Source organism: Eriocheir sinensis, chromosome 2 (assembly GCF_024679095.1).
Source record: "Eriocheir sinensis breed Jianghai 21 chromosome 2, ASM2467909v1, whole genome shotgun sequence".
Lineage (NCBI taxonomy): Eukaryota > Metazoa > Arthropoda > Malacostraca > Decapoda > Varunidae > Eriocheir > Eriocheir sinensis.
In genome coordinates this window covers 24,676,654-24,695,232 of record NC_066510.1, presented here as the reverse complement: position 1 = coordinate 24,695,232, position 18,579 = coordinate 24,676,654, and the positions used below count along the sequence as shown (strand labels likewise).

The 18,579-nt window shown below is 42.0% G+C and overlaps 1 protein-coding gene across 1 annotated transcript in view; it reads left to right on the top strand.

The window, feature by feature from the left end:
* Positions 1-2,341: 2,341 nt before the first annotated feature.
* The window catches only part of LOC127001572 (titin-like), a 148,919-nt gene continuing 132,681 nt past the window's right edge, over positions 2,342-18,579 (top strand). The window contains exon 1 of the mRNA XM_050866343.1: positions 2,342-2,963. Coding sequence (XP_050722300.1) covers positions 2,889-2,963 — 75 coding nt within the window. The 5' untranslated portion in view covers positions 2,342-2,888. The remainder of the gene's footprint in view (positions 2,964-18,579) is intronic.

The window sequence follows — 18,579 nt, the reverse complement described above, 5'->3', positions numbered from 1 at the left end:
TCTCCCCTTTCCATGCCCCCTTTTTTTGCCCCTCCCCTTTTCGGCATATTTCCTTCTATCTGATTCATTCACTTTCTCTGTGTTTTTTATTCATGGTTTCACATTCTACCATTTTTTTTTATTTACTTTTCACTCTTCATCTGAGATCATTCTTCCTCGTTTCCCTTTTTTTTCTCCCCTCCTCTTCCTTTCCTACTTTGTCTCTCTCTCTCTCTCTCTCTCTCTCTCTCTCTCTCTCTCTCTCTCTCTCTCTCTCTCTCTCTCTCTCTCTCTCTCTCTCTCTCTCTGTAGTTTCGATTTCTACACTTTAACTTCCCTCTTCCTTCCATCCTTCTACTTTCATAATCTTCTTCTACATCTACGTCTCATCCTTCCATTTCCCCTTCACCTAATGCAGCGCCTCTGTATAATTTCCTCCATCCTTCCACTTCCCTCCTTTTCTCCTCCGCCCAGAACACCTTAATTTCCCACCATCCGTCTCCTCCTCCGTGCATAATGGGCGGAAGAGGGAGAGAGAAAGTCACCTGTGTTTGTGTTTGTGTGTAATGCTTTGCGATAATTTCTCTCCCTTACGCGCGTGTCTCCTTATTGTTATTGCTGCCGTTATTATCACCATTGTTATTACTATAGTTATTGGTGCTGCTGTTATTCCTTGCGCCATCTCTCCACTCAGTCACCCACCCATGCGTGTCTGGAGGATGTGTGGGATTATGGGAGAAAAGGAAGGGGAAAATATGAGAGGGAGATTGAGTAGGAAGGGAGGAATAGAAGGGATGTAAAGGAAAGGGGTGACAGGTATAAGGTGATCAGGTTTTAGTTGGGAGAGGAAGATACCAGGTGAGATGTAATTTATCTATTCCCACCTGTCTGTTTTCTTGTCTGTCTTCTTGTATGTTTATCTGTCTGTCTTTTATGTGTGTTTGTCTACTTGTTTATTCATGTTTGTGTATCCGTAAATACTTATACAAGGCTTGTGTGTATAACTTACTGACTTATTGATATGCGAATTTGTACGCTTTCATAGCTTTGCAGCCGCTATAACACACACACACACACACACACACACACACACACACACACACACACACACACACACACACACACACACACACACACACACACACAGCTACCACCCCGACCCCCACCACCACCACCCTCAGCATCATTACCCTTATTACAGGTATTAGTTATGTTTATTTATTGTTGACAAGGAACAGTGACGTGATGAACAGGTAGCTAATTGACCGTCACTTTACAGGTGTTACTTTCTCTACCTGAGATGAAGGGGCGGAGAGAAAACGGAGGTTTGCTGGAAGGGAAAGGAAGGAAATGGGGAAGAGAAATAGGGGTAGGAGTCATTGTTGGAGTCATTCTTTTCTTTTTCTGTGGGGAGGAGGAGGAGGAGGAGGAGGAGGTTTTTTGGGAAGAAAAAGGTAGTGATGGCAGTGGTAGTGGAAGTGGAGGCGGAGATAAAAATGAAGATAGCGAAGGCGATGAAGATAGGATGTGTGTGTGTGTGTGTGAGATTTTATAGAGGTGAAAGATTGAGGATGTGAGATGAATATATGAAAGATGAGGAAGGGAAGGAAGTTGTGAAGAGAAAGGGGGAAAGGTGCTTAGAGATGTGAGGATGTGGCGGAGAAGTGATAGACGGTGGATGAACTGAAAAGGTAGGAGAGGAAATGGAGGAGGAGGAGGGGAAGGAGAAGGAAGGAGGAGGAGGAGGAGGTGCAATAATAGTGACAACCTTCTAAATACTCCTCCCTTCCTTTCCCTTTCCCTAAATTATAATAACAAAAACTACATCGACAACAATAACAATAATGGGAGTTACTGAAACAAAATTAGGTGAGAGAAAGCCTGTACCTCCTTTCCTCCTCCTTCTCCTCCTCTTCCTCGGCCCATACCTGTGTTTTGGTTCCTCCCTTGATAATTACAGGTAGTCGTGTTAGCGTGGAAAGTCTCTCTATCCATCATCCATCTCTAACTATATCTATCTTTATCATGCAACATTATCCTCATCTCTGAACTTCATTACTTATCTCGTTACGTACCCTTTTGTTTCATCCTATTTTTTCCCTCTCACAGTTCTTTCTCTTCTTAACACTTAAAATACTCTCCTCCACACCCCTCATCAATCACCTCTCATCTCAATATCTCTTCAAACACACTCTTACCTACCCCAAACCCTCCTTCCCTTCACCCTCATTCATCCCACCTCCGCCTCTCCTTCCACCATCTCCACCCTCCTCCACCCCTGCCCCACCACACACACGCACACAAACACTAGCACACACACTCACATACACACACACCGCTCTCGGCCGCCACACAGAGAGGACGTGTTGCGCGGGAAGGCGGCAACCCTCAACTAGCGTGTCTCGACAACAGCAGCGGTGACACGGCAGTTGGTTGGCGGGCTGACGGACTTGGCAGACACTCACCTATATTCTCGTTACCTTTGGAGACAAGTTCACCCGTGTGTGTTACGTCTCCCAGTGTTTGTTTACCAGTGTGGGTTTGCTTGTTAGTGTTTGTTCTACCTAACCACACACTGTACCGAGAATACGAACTGTTGTGAAGGAATCTTGACTAACATGAAAGAACAGCTATAGACACGGTAGCACAGTAGTTACCACCTCTGATAACTTGTCCTACGGTGTTAGTTCTTCCATAGACAGGTTTTACACGTGTTTGTGAACTGTACTGCGTTTTGTTCTCTGCTGTATACGAGAACAGACACGGAACGGAAAACTTGTTAAATTCACGTAACATTAAACTCGAAAAAGAACTTGAGAGCAAAAGAAAAGGGACAGAACAAGTGACAGCATCCAACGCCTACTGATTTATCACCCGTCACCCGTCAACCATCGTCACCCTCTGTAGCCATGGGTACCAGGAACCTTCCCCCGAAGTCCTGGATGCTTGGGGGAGATTCACCTGGCCCCGGCCCCGTCCCCCAGGTGAGTTTAGGGAATGTGCTATACCCTGTGATTCGTTTGACAGGTGGGTGGGTTACGTTATGTGTGGGTGAGTTTGGTGGTTTGCAGGTTAGGTTGTGGTGGTATTTGGTTGTGTGCTGGGGGGGGGGGGGGTTATGTGAATGTATAAGGTTATGTGGGTTGGTGGTAGGTTTCAGAGTTGTGGGTTGGTAATGGGAGGGTTGTAGAAGGTTGTGGGTGATGTGGATTTGCTGGTGGGTGATTGGAGAGGCTTAATGGGTTGTGCCTATTTCGGAAGCTATGAAGTGGGTTGTGTGGGGATGTTGGTGGATGGTGGGAGGGTCGTAAGGAAGTTGTGGCTAGTGTGAATGAGTTCAGTTCGTGATTTATGCTTGCAGGATGACGCTGTGGAAAGTAAAGTGACTAAATAGATGACTGACTGACTGACTGAATGAATGACCCACTAATTTGAACTATTATCCAACTGACTAGCGGATAACTGATTGATTCACTGATAGAGCTTAATAACTGCCTGACTGACCCACTAACTGACTGACTGGATAACAGGCTGGCCCCGATCCTCACTTAGTGGTTTCCTCCTCTTTCCTTCCCTGCCTTTCTCCTTCTTTCCATCCTTCATTCCCTCTTAGCTTTCCCGTGCACTCTCTCCTTCCTTCCTTCCCTCCCTTCCTTTCTCCATCCTTCTCTTTCCCCTCTCTTTTTTCCCTCCCGTTCTCTTTCCCTTCTCCTTTCCCTCCCTCTTTCTCTCCATCTTTCGCACTCTCTCTATCCCTTCCTACTCTCCCTCCCCTCATGGTAGCACGAACTCACCCTGACACTTATTTTCTTCACCCTGACTCACCTGCTCAGTGCACCTGCTTACTTGTGTCACCTTGTACCCTCAGCTTCCCCCTCCCTCCCCCCCTCTCCCCATACCGTCCACACCTGTTATTGTAATCGTGGTATTGATTAGCGATACAAGAACACCTGCTTGGGAATAATTTCATGTGGTAGAAATTGTTTAGAGTGAAAGGTAGTTCTTGCTTTTTGTTTATTGTGGTGGAAGTGAAGTGATTGTCAGTGGCTTTTGAGTTTTTTTTTCGTTTGTGTGTGTGTGAGTTTGTGTGTGTTTTCTTGTCACGTTCTGTGTGTGTGTGTGTGTGTGTGTGTGTGTGTGTGTGTGTGTGTGTGTGTGTGTGTGTGTGTGTGTGTGTCTCAGCTGTGTTTTAATGGCTACCTTCACATAAGGGGGCAATTTTCAACTTTTCCATGTATGTCAGGTGTATGTTTACCTGTATAGGCAACACTTATTCTCTCTCTCTCTCTCTCTCTCTCTCTCTCTCTCTCTCTCTCTCTCTCTCTCTCTCTCTCTCTCTCTCTCTAACACAGCATATATCCCTAACACACACAAGTTAGCTATACTTTCTCCACGTTTCTTCGTGTCTAGCCCAATCAATCCACCTGTACCTGTTTTCGAGTCTCTCTTTAATAAATCTGTGGATGACAGGTGTGCAGAAGAGTCAGGTGGGAGGTAGTACAGGTAAAAGTGTGGTGGTGGTGGTGGTGGTCGTGGTGGATTGATCGTGAGGCTTAAGCTTGATGTTTGTATTAAATGGTAGTGGCTGTAGTAGTACCGTAGTAATAATAGTAGTAGTAGTAGTAGTAATAGTAGTAGTGGTGATGGTGGTGGTAGTAGTAGTTGTAGTAGTAGTTGTAGTAGTAGTAGTAGTAGTAGTAGTAGTAGTAGTAGTAGTAGTAGTAGTAGTAATGGTCTTGGGGGAGGTAAAAATAATGGCAGTATTAAAAATATGTAATTCTCATCAATCATCAACAGCTCCGTTACCACAAATATATTACTTATATGACCCACTTCCTCGTTCAAGAAAAAAAGAAAACATTTAAAGAAGAAAGTCTATTAAATAAATAAATAAAAAATCTGAATACACTGTATCTCAGGGAAAAAATATCACTGGAAATCCAGCACTTTTTACTGCACCATTTTCTTTCTATTTATCTCTCAATAATAGTTTTGTGTTTTGCTTATACTGTAGTGGAAAATAATCTGTCACGGTCACTATCGTATTATATGTATCGTTTTTTTGTTTTTGTTTTTTCATAGTCATTGTTTTCCCTCTTCTTTTCTCCCTCAACTTTCTTTTCCTCTTTCCTCTCTCTGACCCTCACCCATTTCCTCAGTTTTCTTCTCTTCCTCTCTCCTTTATTTTGTTTGTTGTTACTTGCTTTCACCCATTTTCTATTTTTGTTTTGTTTTCGTTACTTCCCTCCCTCTCCGCTGCTCTCATCCATCTCATCAGCATTTCACTCTTTCCTTCTCTATTCCATTGCAGCCTTAACCGTCCTCCCCCACGCCCTCTGTCCTTCCCTCTCCCGCTATGGCCATCTCCACCCACTCCGCCCTCTGTGCACCTGTTCCTCGGCGCCCAGTTTTAAGTGCTATACGAGCGTGTTGACTGGTTCACTTACTCGCTCACTTACTCACTCGTTCATGAACACGGCCAACACGTCCTTGTTCATGAAGACACTCGTTCTCAAGTCAAGGAAGCGTAGTTATCTAGTGTTATTCGTTTGTTTTGTTTTGTATTTACGTTTTACTGTTATTCTACTTATATATGTTTTTTTTATTCGTTTGTTTATACTTAGTTCTTCTTTAGGGTATTTACTATGCCACTTACACTTTCTCTTATCGTTTTACTGTTGTTTGCTACACCTTTGCGTTGCTTCACACTTTACCTTTTAAGGGAAACAAAGACTTTCTAGTTTGGGTAGAATGGCTGGCTAAGTATAATGTCCAGGGCGTTGGGGAGGCTGTAATAGAAATTCGTCTGTTGCAGAAATTAAGTACACACACACACACACACACACACGCACACGTGATGCTTTCAAATTTTCAAATGCTGGCGGCGGCGGCGGGGCAGGGAGGAGCCGGGGCATGAAAAAGGGGCGGGGCATGAGAGAGAGAGAGAGAGAGAGAGAGAGAGAGAGAGAGAGAGAGAGAGAGAGAGAGAGAGAGAGAGAATATGCCCACATCCAATATTATCCAACAGCTTTGTATCTTGATTATTCCTTCATCGTTTTATTCTCATATGACCATCTTCTGCAAGGTATTCAACTCCACTACAAGACGTTATTTAATCATTAGTATCAAGTATTTGTGTAGTAATGTCTTAATAAATGTGTATTGTTTTTATTTCGTGTGAGTTCTAATTAGCGGGGTCGTGGGGAGGGTGCAAGGCCGTTCTAGCGGGGTTGTGGTGGCGTAGCGTTGCCTTCCAGCAGTTATTGTTTTTTTTTTTTTTTTTTTTAATATTTTTAGTTCCCGGTCATTAGTAATCTTTGGAATGTTAATGTGCTTGCCTGTAATGAGAAGTCAGCTTATCAGTTCTTCTTTTTCTTCTTCTTCTTCTTCTTCTTCTTCTTCTTCTTCTTCTTCTTCTTCTTCTTCTTCTTCTTGTTTCTTTAACTTGAATGCTTTTGTTAAATTGTGGGTGTGGGAAGAGAGAGAGAGAGAGAGAGAGAGAGAGAGAGCAGGTAACCGTTTATGCAGTTGAATAAGCCACTGTCGGTGACCACTTGAATAAATTTGTTAGGAACGTTGGGTCATGTTAGGCAAGTGCAACGTATTTCTCTCTCTCTCTCTCTCTCTGATATAATAGTTCACTGGTACACATAGCGAACTCATATTAACTCATCATCACCACCACCACCACCACCACCACCACCACATCTCCACCAGTCACCACCAGCACCACCAAACGTGCCTTCTATCGGCCCTGGTGTTCGTGACTGAAGGGTGTGGGTTTTGGTGGTGGTGGTGGTGGGGGGGGTGAGGAATTGTAGTGGTGGGGGAGGTGTGTTAGCGGTGAGCAGCTGCAGAAGTGGAGCGACTGTGGTGGTGGTGATGGAGGTGGTGGTGGTGGAGGTGGGGATGAGTCCTGCAGACGGTCACTGTTACCTCAACCTCCACCCCCTCCTCCCAACCCCCCTCCCACTCCTCCTTCTCCCTCCTCCTTTCCTTCTTTCTTTTCCTCCCTCTCCCTCTCTTCCTCCCTCCCTTACCTGTCTCTAATAACAATCTGTGCAGGTAACGTAGAAATCTATAATAATGTAATTTCTTTGCAATTACATGTGTTCGAGAGAGAGAGAGAGAGAGAGAGAGAGAGAGAGAGAGAGAGAGAGAGAGAGAGAGAGAATCAAGACACGGATAGCTGACAAACGAGGAGACAGCAATTACACACACACACACACACACACACACACACACGAGAGAGAGAGAGAGAGAGAGAGAGAGAGAGAGAGAGAGAGAGAGAGAGAGAGATGCAGTGACCTTGAAAGCTAAATCCTTGCCGAGGAGGTGGTAGCAAGGCCAACACCTCCTTCCCTCCTCCTCCTCCTCCTCCTCTCCCTCTCTTCAACTCCACCCTCTCCTTCCTCTCTCTCTCTGCTTCCTCCAGCACCTCCACGGCTCCACCCTCATCACCACCATCACCACCTCAACGACACTTGTCACCACCACAACCCTCATCAAAGCTCTTTTTCCCCTCCACCAGCGTATGTTATATACTTCCTTGTTTCTCTACCAACGTCGCTTCCTTTCCTCGTTCGTCTCTTCCTAGTTCCTTATTTTTTTGTATACCTCTGTGTTGTGTTTTGGTTTCCGTCTGATTTTGAGTTTTCATAATATTGTTCTACCTTCGCGTCCTCGGTTCCCCTTTTGCTTATTTTAATTTCCCTTCCTCCCATATTATGCCTTCTCTATTTTTTCCTTATCTCCCTTATTATATAATTGCTTATTACTTCGCTGCTTGTTTCTCGTTTGGTTTCCCAGTTTCTTGATAGTTTCCTTTCTTCGTTTCCTCGATTTCGTTTTACATGTTTTCATTCCCTTTCCTCTCTTGTAATGTCTTCCAGTTAATGTCTTTCTTCTCCCTTGCATCGTCCTTCTTTTCGGCGTCCTATTTCCTACTTCATGATATTGTTTCCTTCCTTCATTTCCTCAGTTTCGTGTTGCCTATCTTTTCCTTTCCTCCTTTGCTATGCCCACCATTTATAATAATTTACTTTTTTATCGAGCTCTGTTTTGCATTTAGTCTTGTTTTGTTTTCCTATTTTGTTTCTTCCCTTCATTTTCTGGTTTCAGTTTTCTTTGCCTTTGTTTTCTTTCCTTCTTTGCTCAGCCCGCCGTCATATATTATCAGTTTATCTCGTTTCAATATCTGTTTCATTTCCTCCCTTGCTATCCCCTCCATCTCCATCTCTATCACTAGCTTTATTTTTATCTTGTTTCCAATACTGCAACTTCCTTTTGCTTCTTCCCTCGTTACCCATAAGAAACACAGCATATAATTTATCATCCTGTTTATCTCCTCCACATACCACATCCATCTTCTGTTCCTCCTCCTCCTCCTCGTCTTCATCATCCTCGAGAGACAAGTGCCCTAAGGAGAAGGAAGTGGACCATTATAATTAATCATCAACAACATCAGCACCTTCTCTATCTCGTGCCTTCATCTCCAATCCTTAGCAGCATCCTGTTCGAGAGAGAGAGAGAGAGAGAGAGAGAGAGAGAGTTTTATCGCGAGAAATTATCATAAGGAAAATATACTGAGAGAGAGAGAGAGAGAGAGAGAGAGAGAGAGAGAGAGAGAGAGTGCATGCCTGTGCAACACATTACTATTATTATTCAAAGATTGTTCATCTAGTCTAGTTTTAATTCGTGTTTCCTTCATGTTTCTTTTTAATTGTGTTAGTGTGTGTGTGTGTGTGTGTGTGTGTGTGTGTGTGTGTGTGTGTGTGTGTGTGTGTTCTTCACAATAGAAACATCCCAAGAGTTACATTCCATTCCATAATTTCCTCGCTTCCTTTCCTCCCATTCTCTTCCTTCCTCCGGGCATTCCGGTAATACTTTCTCTCCCTTCTTCCCTACCTCCCTTTCTCCCCCGTCCCTCCTCTCCCCCGCATCATCACGCCATCAAAAGGTCGTCTTGTCGTGTGCCTCGTAATGGCCAAGAATTGTATTAGAAACTTGAGTGGTTGTAAGAGTCTACCCCGCAAAAATAATTAAGGTTAGCCTCCCGTTTTCTTTGGTGGTTTTCTCTATTTTTTTTCCCAGTTTCTTTTTAGGTAATTATTTTTTCTATTATTTTTTTTTCAATTACGGGATGAAATTACAGCATTTGCAGGGATGGGAAAGGCGGAAAACATCAAAGAAAGGGTTTTACAGTGATTAACGGCTGAACACGATAGAGGCAATATTATAGTTTTGATTAATCTTTCAATATGAGTCTGCAAGAGGTCAATCGAAGTACACAGGTGAGCTTTCCTAAACCTGAATCTCTTATGCTCCTTTCCCATGCTTATTAATGCATATATCTAACCAGGTGTCTATCGTACTAACACACCACATGTCTGCCAAGGATGTCCCACTTATTCAATATTTGTAAGCTAACTAATTTTATTTTATTTATTTTTTCCTTGATTCATTGTCAGAAATATTATATCTTCATGAGGGTGTGGTATACATTTCCTGAGAGAGAGAGAGTCACCTTCCTTCCACCTTCGTTACCGTCTTCTTTCCACTTCCTGTATCTCCTCGGGTAGCTTTCTCTCTCTCTCTCTCTCTCTCTCTCTCTCTCTCTCCCCTATTCTTTACTCCATCCTAAGAAGCTGAAATGAAAAGGGAGCGAAACAAAGAAAGAAAGAAGGGCGGTTATGGTTGTCTTAGGCTTTTTTTTCTTCGAGTTATTCATTGTTAAAGATACTCTCTCTCTCTCTCTCTCTCTCTCTCTCTCTCTCTCTCTCTCTCTCTCTCTCTCTCTCTCTCTCTCTCTCGTTGTTCTAATTTCTATTAACACTTGCTCTCTCCTCTTCTTTTCATTGTAATTTGTAGACCATAGAACAGCTTTCTCTCTTATCTATCCATCTATCAGTCTATATCCTAATAGGTAGGGAGAGCTTGTTGGTGATAGTATTAGTATTGATTTGTTTAATGTGGCGTGGCATGTAATTACAATATCCTGTATAGGTATTGTGTCGGTCTTATTTATGTTTTCTTCTCGTTATGGGGTCTGTTTGTCATTAATGAGATTCAATGGAGTATCACTATCTTTCTTTTTCTTCTTTTTCTTCTTCTTGTTCTTGTTCTTGTTCTTGTTCTTGTTCTTCTTCTTCCATCTGTCTTACTGGTTTAGGTATCTCTGTTTTCTTCTCTTCATAGGTCTATATATGTTATTAATTATATTCAATGGACTATCGTTATCTTTCTTTTTCTTCTTCTTTGTCATCCTCTTCCATCTCTTTGCCTCTCTGTTTTATCTGGTTTCTTCTCTGGATGGGTCTATTTATGTTATTTATTTTATTCAATCGGCTATCACTATTATCTTCTTCTCTTTCTTTCTTCTTACATATTTATCTCACTATCATATGTTTTCATCCCTGTATGGGTTTATATATTCTATTTATTATATTTAATCGGCTATCATTATCATTCTTCTTCTTCATCTTCTTCTTCTTCATCTTCTTCTTCTTCTTCTTCTTCTTCTTCTTCTTCTTCTTCTTCTTCTTCTTCTTCACCCTCCATCTCTTCGTCACACTGTTTGTACCATTGAGAATTTTTGTGTGCGTGCCTACGTTTGCGTGCGTGCTCACGATTACCGGTGCAACGGATGCAGTGTGTGGGGCTGCTGCCGTTTGTGATGCCTTGACTGTTAACTATTAGCGTGTGTGTGTGTGTGTGTGTGTGTGTGTGTGTGTGTGTGTGTGTGTGTGTGTGTGTGTGTGTGTGTGTGTGTGTGTGTGTGTAAACGTTGAAATTCCGGTGCTCTCGTGATTAACTAAGTGGTCTCTATTCATTATGATAAATCTTCTTGATAAAACAACAATAATCTCTCTCTCTCTCTCTCTCTCTCTCTCTCTCTCTCTCTCTCTCTCTCTCTCTCTCTCTCTCTCTCTCTCTCTCTCTCTCTCTCAACCCATCTAATTTATTTCTTAGGTAATTTATGTCCTTTAGTTTTCATCTCGTTTAGTGTTTGTGTTTAGAAATTGTATACTAATGAGCACGAATGAAGCTTTTCCTGAAATGTTAATTACCTCGTTGTCTAGAGTAGTGTACCTGTTAGCAGAGGCTCCATTTTCTATTACTTTGTTGTTTGAAGTAGTGTACCTGTTAGAGGCTGCTCCATTTTCTATGACGAGCAACCTTTTCCATTTTCCTGCTATATATAAGGTAAACTATGGCATTAGCGTATTGTGTTTATAGCTTATTGTAAATTAAGTAAAGCATGTTCAGCATTTCATATATATTTCTAGGTCATAAAATAGTGTAGTATAATATAATAAAGTGATGTTGTTAGCGTTGTTGAGTGAATAAGGTCGTGGTAATGGTGAGTTTGTAGAAAGAGCATATTTTGGGGGGTGGTATCATTCAGTGTTTCGATTTTCTTTATGTATTTCCTTGTTTTTTTTTTTAATCAGACCTAGTTATTATGGTTAAAGTTCGGTGACGTATCTGCTTCAGAGTAACAAGAAGACAAAGCAGTCATAAACACGTTCTGTAATACTATTCATAAACTCAAGCATCTCATCATCAATTTTCTAGCCTTCTCAATGTTCCATAATTCTTTCAAATCCATAAATACCTTTCCATTCGTTTTCTCATTTCTGCCTCACCCCGCTGTTCCTTCTCTCCCTCCACGTACCTCCCTCCTCACCTGCTTACCTTTCAGACAGCCATGACTGATTGTTTTTCCCACACCTGGTTGAGCCTCTTCCTTCCCTAGCTTTTCTATTTTCCTCCCCTCCTCTCCTCCACCGCTTTCTTCACCACCTTTCCCTTCCACAAAAATACAGTGTAGTAAGGCTTTTCCCTCTACACCTCACCATCTTCACCCTTCCCTCCACCTTCACCATTCCCCCCTCTTCCAAAGGCTTTAAGAGATGGTTTTGTGAATTATAAACGGATGGTTCCCACGTTTTCCTCAGGTGTAACGAAGGGAGAGTACCTGTGACCAAAAGGTGTGAAAAGGTGCAGGTGTAATGCTACCTTGCTACACTTAGTACTGCCATCCTTCACACACACACACACACACACACACACACACACACACAACTAACTTTCTCTATTTGTGTGTTTATTTACCGCCTCTCTCATCTCCTATATCGAATCCTCTAATTTCCGCTTTCTTCTCATCCAACTCTTTTACCTCATCTCATTTCTAGTATCAGCTCTTGTATTCTTGCTCCTTAAGTTTCTCTCATCTCACTTCTGTCTCTCTCTTTCTCTATCTCTAATTCAGTTTTCTCCGCTTCTTATCCGATCCTTTTATCTCTTCTAATATAGTATCAACTCTCTTATATTCTCGCCCTCTTATTTTTTTTCTCATCTCATTTCTGTCTCTCTCTTTCTCTCATCTCCAATTCTGTTTTCTTCGCTTCTTCTTATCCGATCCTTTTATCTCTTCTAATATAGTATCAACTCTCTTATATTCTCGCTCTAATTTTTTTCTCATCTCATTTCTGTCTCTTTCTCTCTCTCTCTCTCATCTCCAATTCTGCTTTCTCCGCTTCTTCTTATCCGATCCTTTTATCTCTTCGAATATAGTATCAACTCTCTTATATTCTCGCTCTCTTATTTTCTCTCCTCGCACTTCTGTCGTCGGTTTCTCACATTTTCTGGCCACCCTTTGCGTCATTCATCATCTCGGCATTGTTTTTTCACTCCTCTTCTCTTTTATTTATCTCCGCTAGAGCCGCTAACTACGTAACAACTGATGTGATTTTACGGACGCTCGCACACACTCACAAGGGCTTTTAGGCACACATTATTACCTTGATATATATTGACAGCTTGACAATCACTCAATCTATCTATCCATCAATCTTGTTTTACTTGTTTCTGTAACCTTATCTTTATCATTATTACTATTATCATTATCATTGTTATCATCATCAGTTGTTATTGCGGTCACTGTTCTCGTATATGTCTTTATTATTATATATAGAACTGATTTATGAGGAGAAAGAAGAATGGAAAGCACAACGTTATTGGTTGGGTCCAATTTTGGTTAAGTATTACCTCTGATAGATTAGGTTTTCTTTCTCTTGCTCTCACTCAGTAATGTGTGTGTGTGTGTGTGTGTGTGTGTGTGTGTGTGTGTGTGTGTGTCGGCTTTCTTTAATTGAAGATACATAATAGTCACAATTACGTGTATTTATTACTTCCGGATCGATGTCTATATCCGTGTGTGTATATGTATAATTCTCTAAGTCTCTGTCTGTGTGTCTATCTCTATATCATTAAATATATATCTGGCTGTCTGTCTATCATTCTCTAAATATCTGTCTGCCTGTATCTATTTATCATTCTCTAAATCTGTACCTGTCTGTTTAGCTATCTTTCTCTAAATCTGTCTGCCTGTCTATCTCTCTAGCCTGTCTTTTATTCCCTAAATCTCTGTCTGCCTGTCTGTCTATCTATCCAAACATCTACATAGCTATATCTTTTTATTTATACTCATTTGCATTTCCACCTGTTCTTTTTCCCTTCTCTTTTTCCTCCTTTATTTATCTTCCGTTTTGCATTCGGTTTCCATTGCATCTCCATGGCTTTATTTTGGAGGGTAGAATTATGGGAAGTTTTAGTTTTATTTGTGTGGCTAATTTCCTCTGTGGCTGTTTGGTGATTGCTGCTGTGTTCCTGATGTTCTTATTGTTGTAATTGGTGTTGGTGGTTATAGCAGTATGTTCGTTGAGAGTGTTGCACAAAAGATTAAATAAAAAATCTAGAAAGCGAGAACGAGGAGGAGGAAGATGTGGAGGTCGAGGAGGAGGAGGAGGAGCCACCTGCGTTCGCCCATCGGTCACGCCTCACCATCACCACCACCACCACCACCACCGCGCCGGGCCTGTTTCTGGATTTTCGGGTCTCGAGCTTGTAATTTGGTTTATATTTTGACATAGTTTCTGATTTTGGGGGGTTGTGAAATCTACCTTGCCGAAGTTTCCTTTTTATTTTTTTTTATTTTTCTATATAGTTTATATAACTGAAACTATGCCTGACTAGTTGATAGTTAAAAAAAAAATGTATTTGGCATGGATGGATGAAGAAAGATATTGGGAATGAAATAACTATGAAAAGCATATGTAAAATCGTATTGTAAGAAATTCTCCCTGAGGTTGCCAAGATAAAACATTATAGTAAACCACTCATACTTATATTCTGTGATATAATTATGGAAAAATCGAAACGGTTGATAAAACTAAAGCACAACATCCACCAAGGAGACAAATCAGAGGTTACAGCGTCCAAAATGTTGACAAAAATTATTGTACATCAACTGATCAAGCCGAAGATTAAATTAAGGGTATTACCAGGTATACAGGTGTGTGTGGACACTCTCAGTCACGTATAATACACCTGCCGGGCATAGACACCTCAAAATGTCACTTAGCAAACGTGAGGTCAGGGCTGGTGTCGTCTGACGGACCCTAAATGATTTCCCAGCATGCCCCGGGGAGGTGTGGGTAGGGAGGTAGAGAAGGAAAAGGATGGTGGCTGTGGACGGTAGTGTTGTAGGACTTGTAGTGTTAGTCCTTTTTCGTGTAGTCCATCGATATATCCTTTTTCGCCTCCTTTTCCTTCTCTTCCATAATTAATTTTATTGTTACTTTTTTCTCCCTTTCTTCCCTTTATCTTGAAAAACAAAAACAAAAAAGGAAACATATCGTGCTTGTTCCGTAGAGTTTTTCCTGGGTGAGGCGGCGGATTTTTTCCCTTATTTTCTTGAGGGGCCACTTATTTCCATGCATTTTCTCTTTTCCATCTCCTTTCGCTTTTCTCTAATATTTTCCTCCGTTCCCTTCTCTCCAGTTTCCTTCTTATTTTCCTCGTGTTTACCTATTCTTTTCCACAGCCTTTTATTATGGCAGCATTACACATCTTTCGTTTTCATTCTTTTATTCGCATTTCACTCGTTTCATCGCATTTGCCTTTCTTCTCCTGCCTCCGCAATTTTCTTTCTTTTCTCTCCCATTCTCTCTTTCCAGACCTTTCACCGTGACTGCATTAGCGTTATTTTCTTATTGTCTTCTTGTCGTGCCTGTTTATGTTGGTCTAATTATTGTTTTCTTGTGTTCCAGGTGAGTCTTGAGGTCGCGGAGAAACTGCAAGGAGGAAAGGGTTAAGTATCGTGTCTCTGTGTGTGTGTGTGTGTGTGTGTGTGTGTGTGTGTGTGTGTGTGTGTGTGTGTGTGTAGTGCCGTTAATTATTTTTGGCTCTTAATTGGTCTTTCACCTAAATTTGTACCTGGTGTTATTAGTGGCGTTAGTTCATTACCTTCATCGTCTGTGGTATCTTTTTATTAACTGTTCTATCTTCTTACCTGCAATTTCTACTTATAAGGGCCGGTATCAGTATCTCATCGCCTCTACCTATTAATTTAACTCAGCTCTTCAACTTTCTTTTCTCTCGCACACGAAGAAAAGGAAAAAAATATACTACAAGTGTTTCCACCGGTATATATATTTTTTTCAACTAATCATCATTCCTCCTCCTCCTCCTCCTCTTCCTCTTCCTCTTCCTCTTCCTCCTCCTCCTCCTCCTCCTCGTTCACGTCTTCCTATCCATTAACCCCGATTTCCTTGACTAGCCACTGATGATCTCCTAGCCTTCTTTTTTTAGTCTTAATATGTAAGGGGAGTACGTAGATGAGAGAGAGAGAGAGAGAGAGAGAGAGAGAGATGGGGTCGAAAAGCGGCGATGAATATTAAATTGCTTAGATTTTTTTCTTTCTCTTTTTCGTATGCTGGTCAAGCCGTTTTCTCTTGTTTGTAGGAGTAGGTAGCTTTCGAGAGAGAGAGAGAGAGAGAGAGAGAGAGAGAGAGAGAGAGAGAGAGAGAGAGAATACTTTTTTTGTGTTTTAACGGCAATATTTAATGGAGGACCAGGTGAGCACGTGATTTATACCTGAGAGGTGAAAGAGATAAAAAAAGAAGTATTGCAAGTAGGAAGGAGGAGGGGGAGGAGGAGGAGGAGGAGGGGAGGAGGAGGAGGAGGAGGAGGAGGAGGAGGAGGAGGAGGAGGAGGCTAAAGCATTCGTATACCAGTTTCACTTCACCTCCCTTTTCATTTTTCTTTTCTCTTCTTCCATCTTCGCTTTCCTTTCCTTCCTCTTCACCCTTTGCTTCATTTTAATTCCTCTTCCGCTTCCTTTTGTATTTTTCCTTCCTTCCTTTCCCTTTTAGCTTGCATCATTTCCTTTTATAATACTTTCCTCTTTCTCTTCTTTTTCCTGTTGCTCTCTTCCTTTGATGTTCCCTTTCCCTTCCTCTCCTTCATCCTCATCTCTTCGTCTTTAACACTTCTTTATATACGTTTTCCTTCCTTCTTTATCACATTCACCCTAACTATTCCATTCATTAGATCTTTGGCCTTTCTCTTCCATTCACATCCTTTCCCTTCCTCGGGCTCGTATCTGTCCTTCAAACACACACACACACACACACACACACACACACACACACACACACACACACACACACACACACTTTCTCCTCTACCTGTCTAGACTTTCCCTGCGAGGAGGAGAGTATAACCTGCCTATACCTGCCTGCTGCCATGGCCTGGAGGAATGGGGGGAAAGGGGGGAGAGGAAATGGTTGGTGGGCGTGGGTAAAAGTTGGAGGTGGGTCGCTGAGGGGAGGGGACGGAGGAGCGTAGGAAGGGATGTGATAAGGTGATGAGTGGAGGGTTTAAAGATACGAGGAGGAGGGGAAAGTTATAGACGTTGTGTGGAAAAATGGAAAGAAAAGTGAAATAAATGGTGAAAGGAAAAGGAAGAAGAGAGGAACATAGGAAGGGAAGTGTTAAGGTGATGGGTGGAGGGTTAAAAGATAAGAGAAAGAGGGGAAAAGTTGTAGACACAATCTTCCAAACAACTATCCCCTATTCTTTGACAACACCCAGCTATCACCTTCCTCAACACTAAACATCCTCGGTCTATCCTTAACTCAAAATCTCAACTGGAAACTTCATATCTCATCTCTTACTAAATCAGCTTCCTCGAGGCTGGGCGTTCTGTACCGTCTCCGCCAGTTCTTCTCCCCTGCACAGTTGCTGTCCATATACAGGGGCCTTGTCCGCCCTCGTATGGAGTATGCATCTCATGTGTGGGGGGGCTCCACTCACACAGCTCTTCTGGACAGAGTGGAGGCAAAGGCTCTTCGTCTCATCAGCTCTCCTCCTCATACTGATAGTCTTCTACCTCTTAAATTCCGCCGCAATGTTGCCTCTCTTTCTATCTTCTATCGATATTTCCACGCTGACTGCTCTTCTGAACTTGCTAACTGCATGCCTCCCGCTGCACTCGACTTTCTACTCATGCTCATCCCTACACTGTCCAAACCCCTTATGCAAGAGTTAACCAGCATCTTCACTCTTTCATCCCTCACGCTGGTAAACTCTGGAACAATCTTCCTTCATCTGTATTTCCTCCTGCCTACGACTTGAACTCTTTCAAGAGGAGCATCAGGACACTCCTCCCCGAAACTGACCTATCTTTGGCTTTTTATTAATGTTTACTTTTTGTGCCCTTGAGCTGTCTCAAAAAAAAAAAAAAAAAAAGACGCTTTGTAGAAGAAAAGAAAGAAAAGGAAATAAATGGTAAAAGGAAAAGGAAGAAAGGGAGATGTAGACAGTAAAATGAAGAGAGGGAGGAAAATAGGAAGGTAAGCGATAAGGAAGATAAGTAAAGAATATACAGATAAGAGAAAGGGAGGGAAATTGTAGAGAATGTGTAGGAAGAGGGAAAAAGAAAAGGAAAGTGAAGGAAATTAAGGTAAATGACAGGGGAAGACTTAACCAAGATATAAAGAAAGATGGGGAAGAGGAGAAAAAAGGTGTTATGCCATTGAGGGAAGGAGAGGGGATAATACTGTGGCTGGTAAGATTAGGAAAAAAAAAACCCACTTTCGATTATAACTAGAATTGTAGAGGGAAGGAAGAAGGGAGAGAGGCTGGAAGGAATTGAGAAACCGATGAAAGGAAAAGGGATTAGCATGTTATTAGGCTGAGTAGGAGGAGGAGGAAGAGGGCTAGTTGCTGAAAATTAGGGAGGAAGGGAGAGAGAGGGAGGGAACGGGAGATGGGCGAGGTCCAGGTATATCGGGGCGGAGGGACGGAGGCAGGGAGAGAAAGGGAAAAGGTTGAGGGGCAGGCCTTCTGGAGGGAGATAAAAAGGTTGTGTGTGTGTGTGTGTGAGTGTTTTGAGAAAGAGGCAACGTTTTACTTTTCGCATGTTTGTCGGGAGATGCGTTGGCATTTTTACATCGTTTTTTCTTTAGTGATCAACGTAGCAACCTTTTATGGCATTGCAAGAAGAACAACAATAGCAACAACAACAACAGCAACAGCAACAACGACAGTACATAAAACATTAATAACAACAGATACAGCAACAACAAGAACTACTACTACTACTACTACTACTACTACTACTACTATACTACTACTACTACTACTACTGCTGATGATGATGTATTAAGCTTTTATATATATATTTTTTTTGTGCCCTGCTCTTAGTATCTTGATTGACCGAAAAAATACCTTATTGTTTTTTTTTTTCCT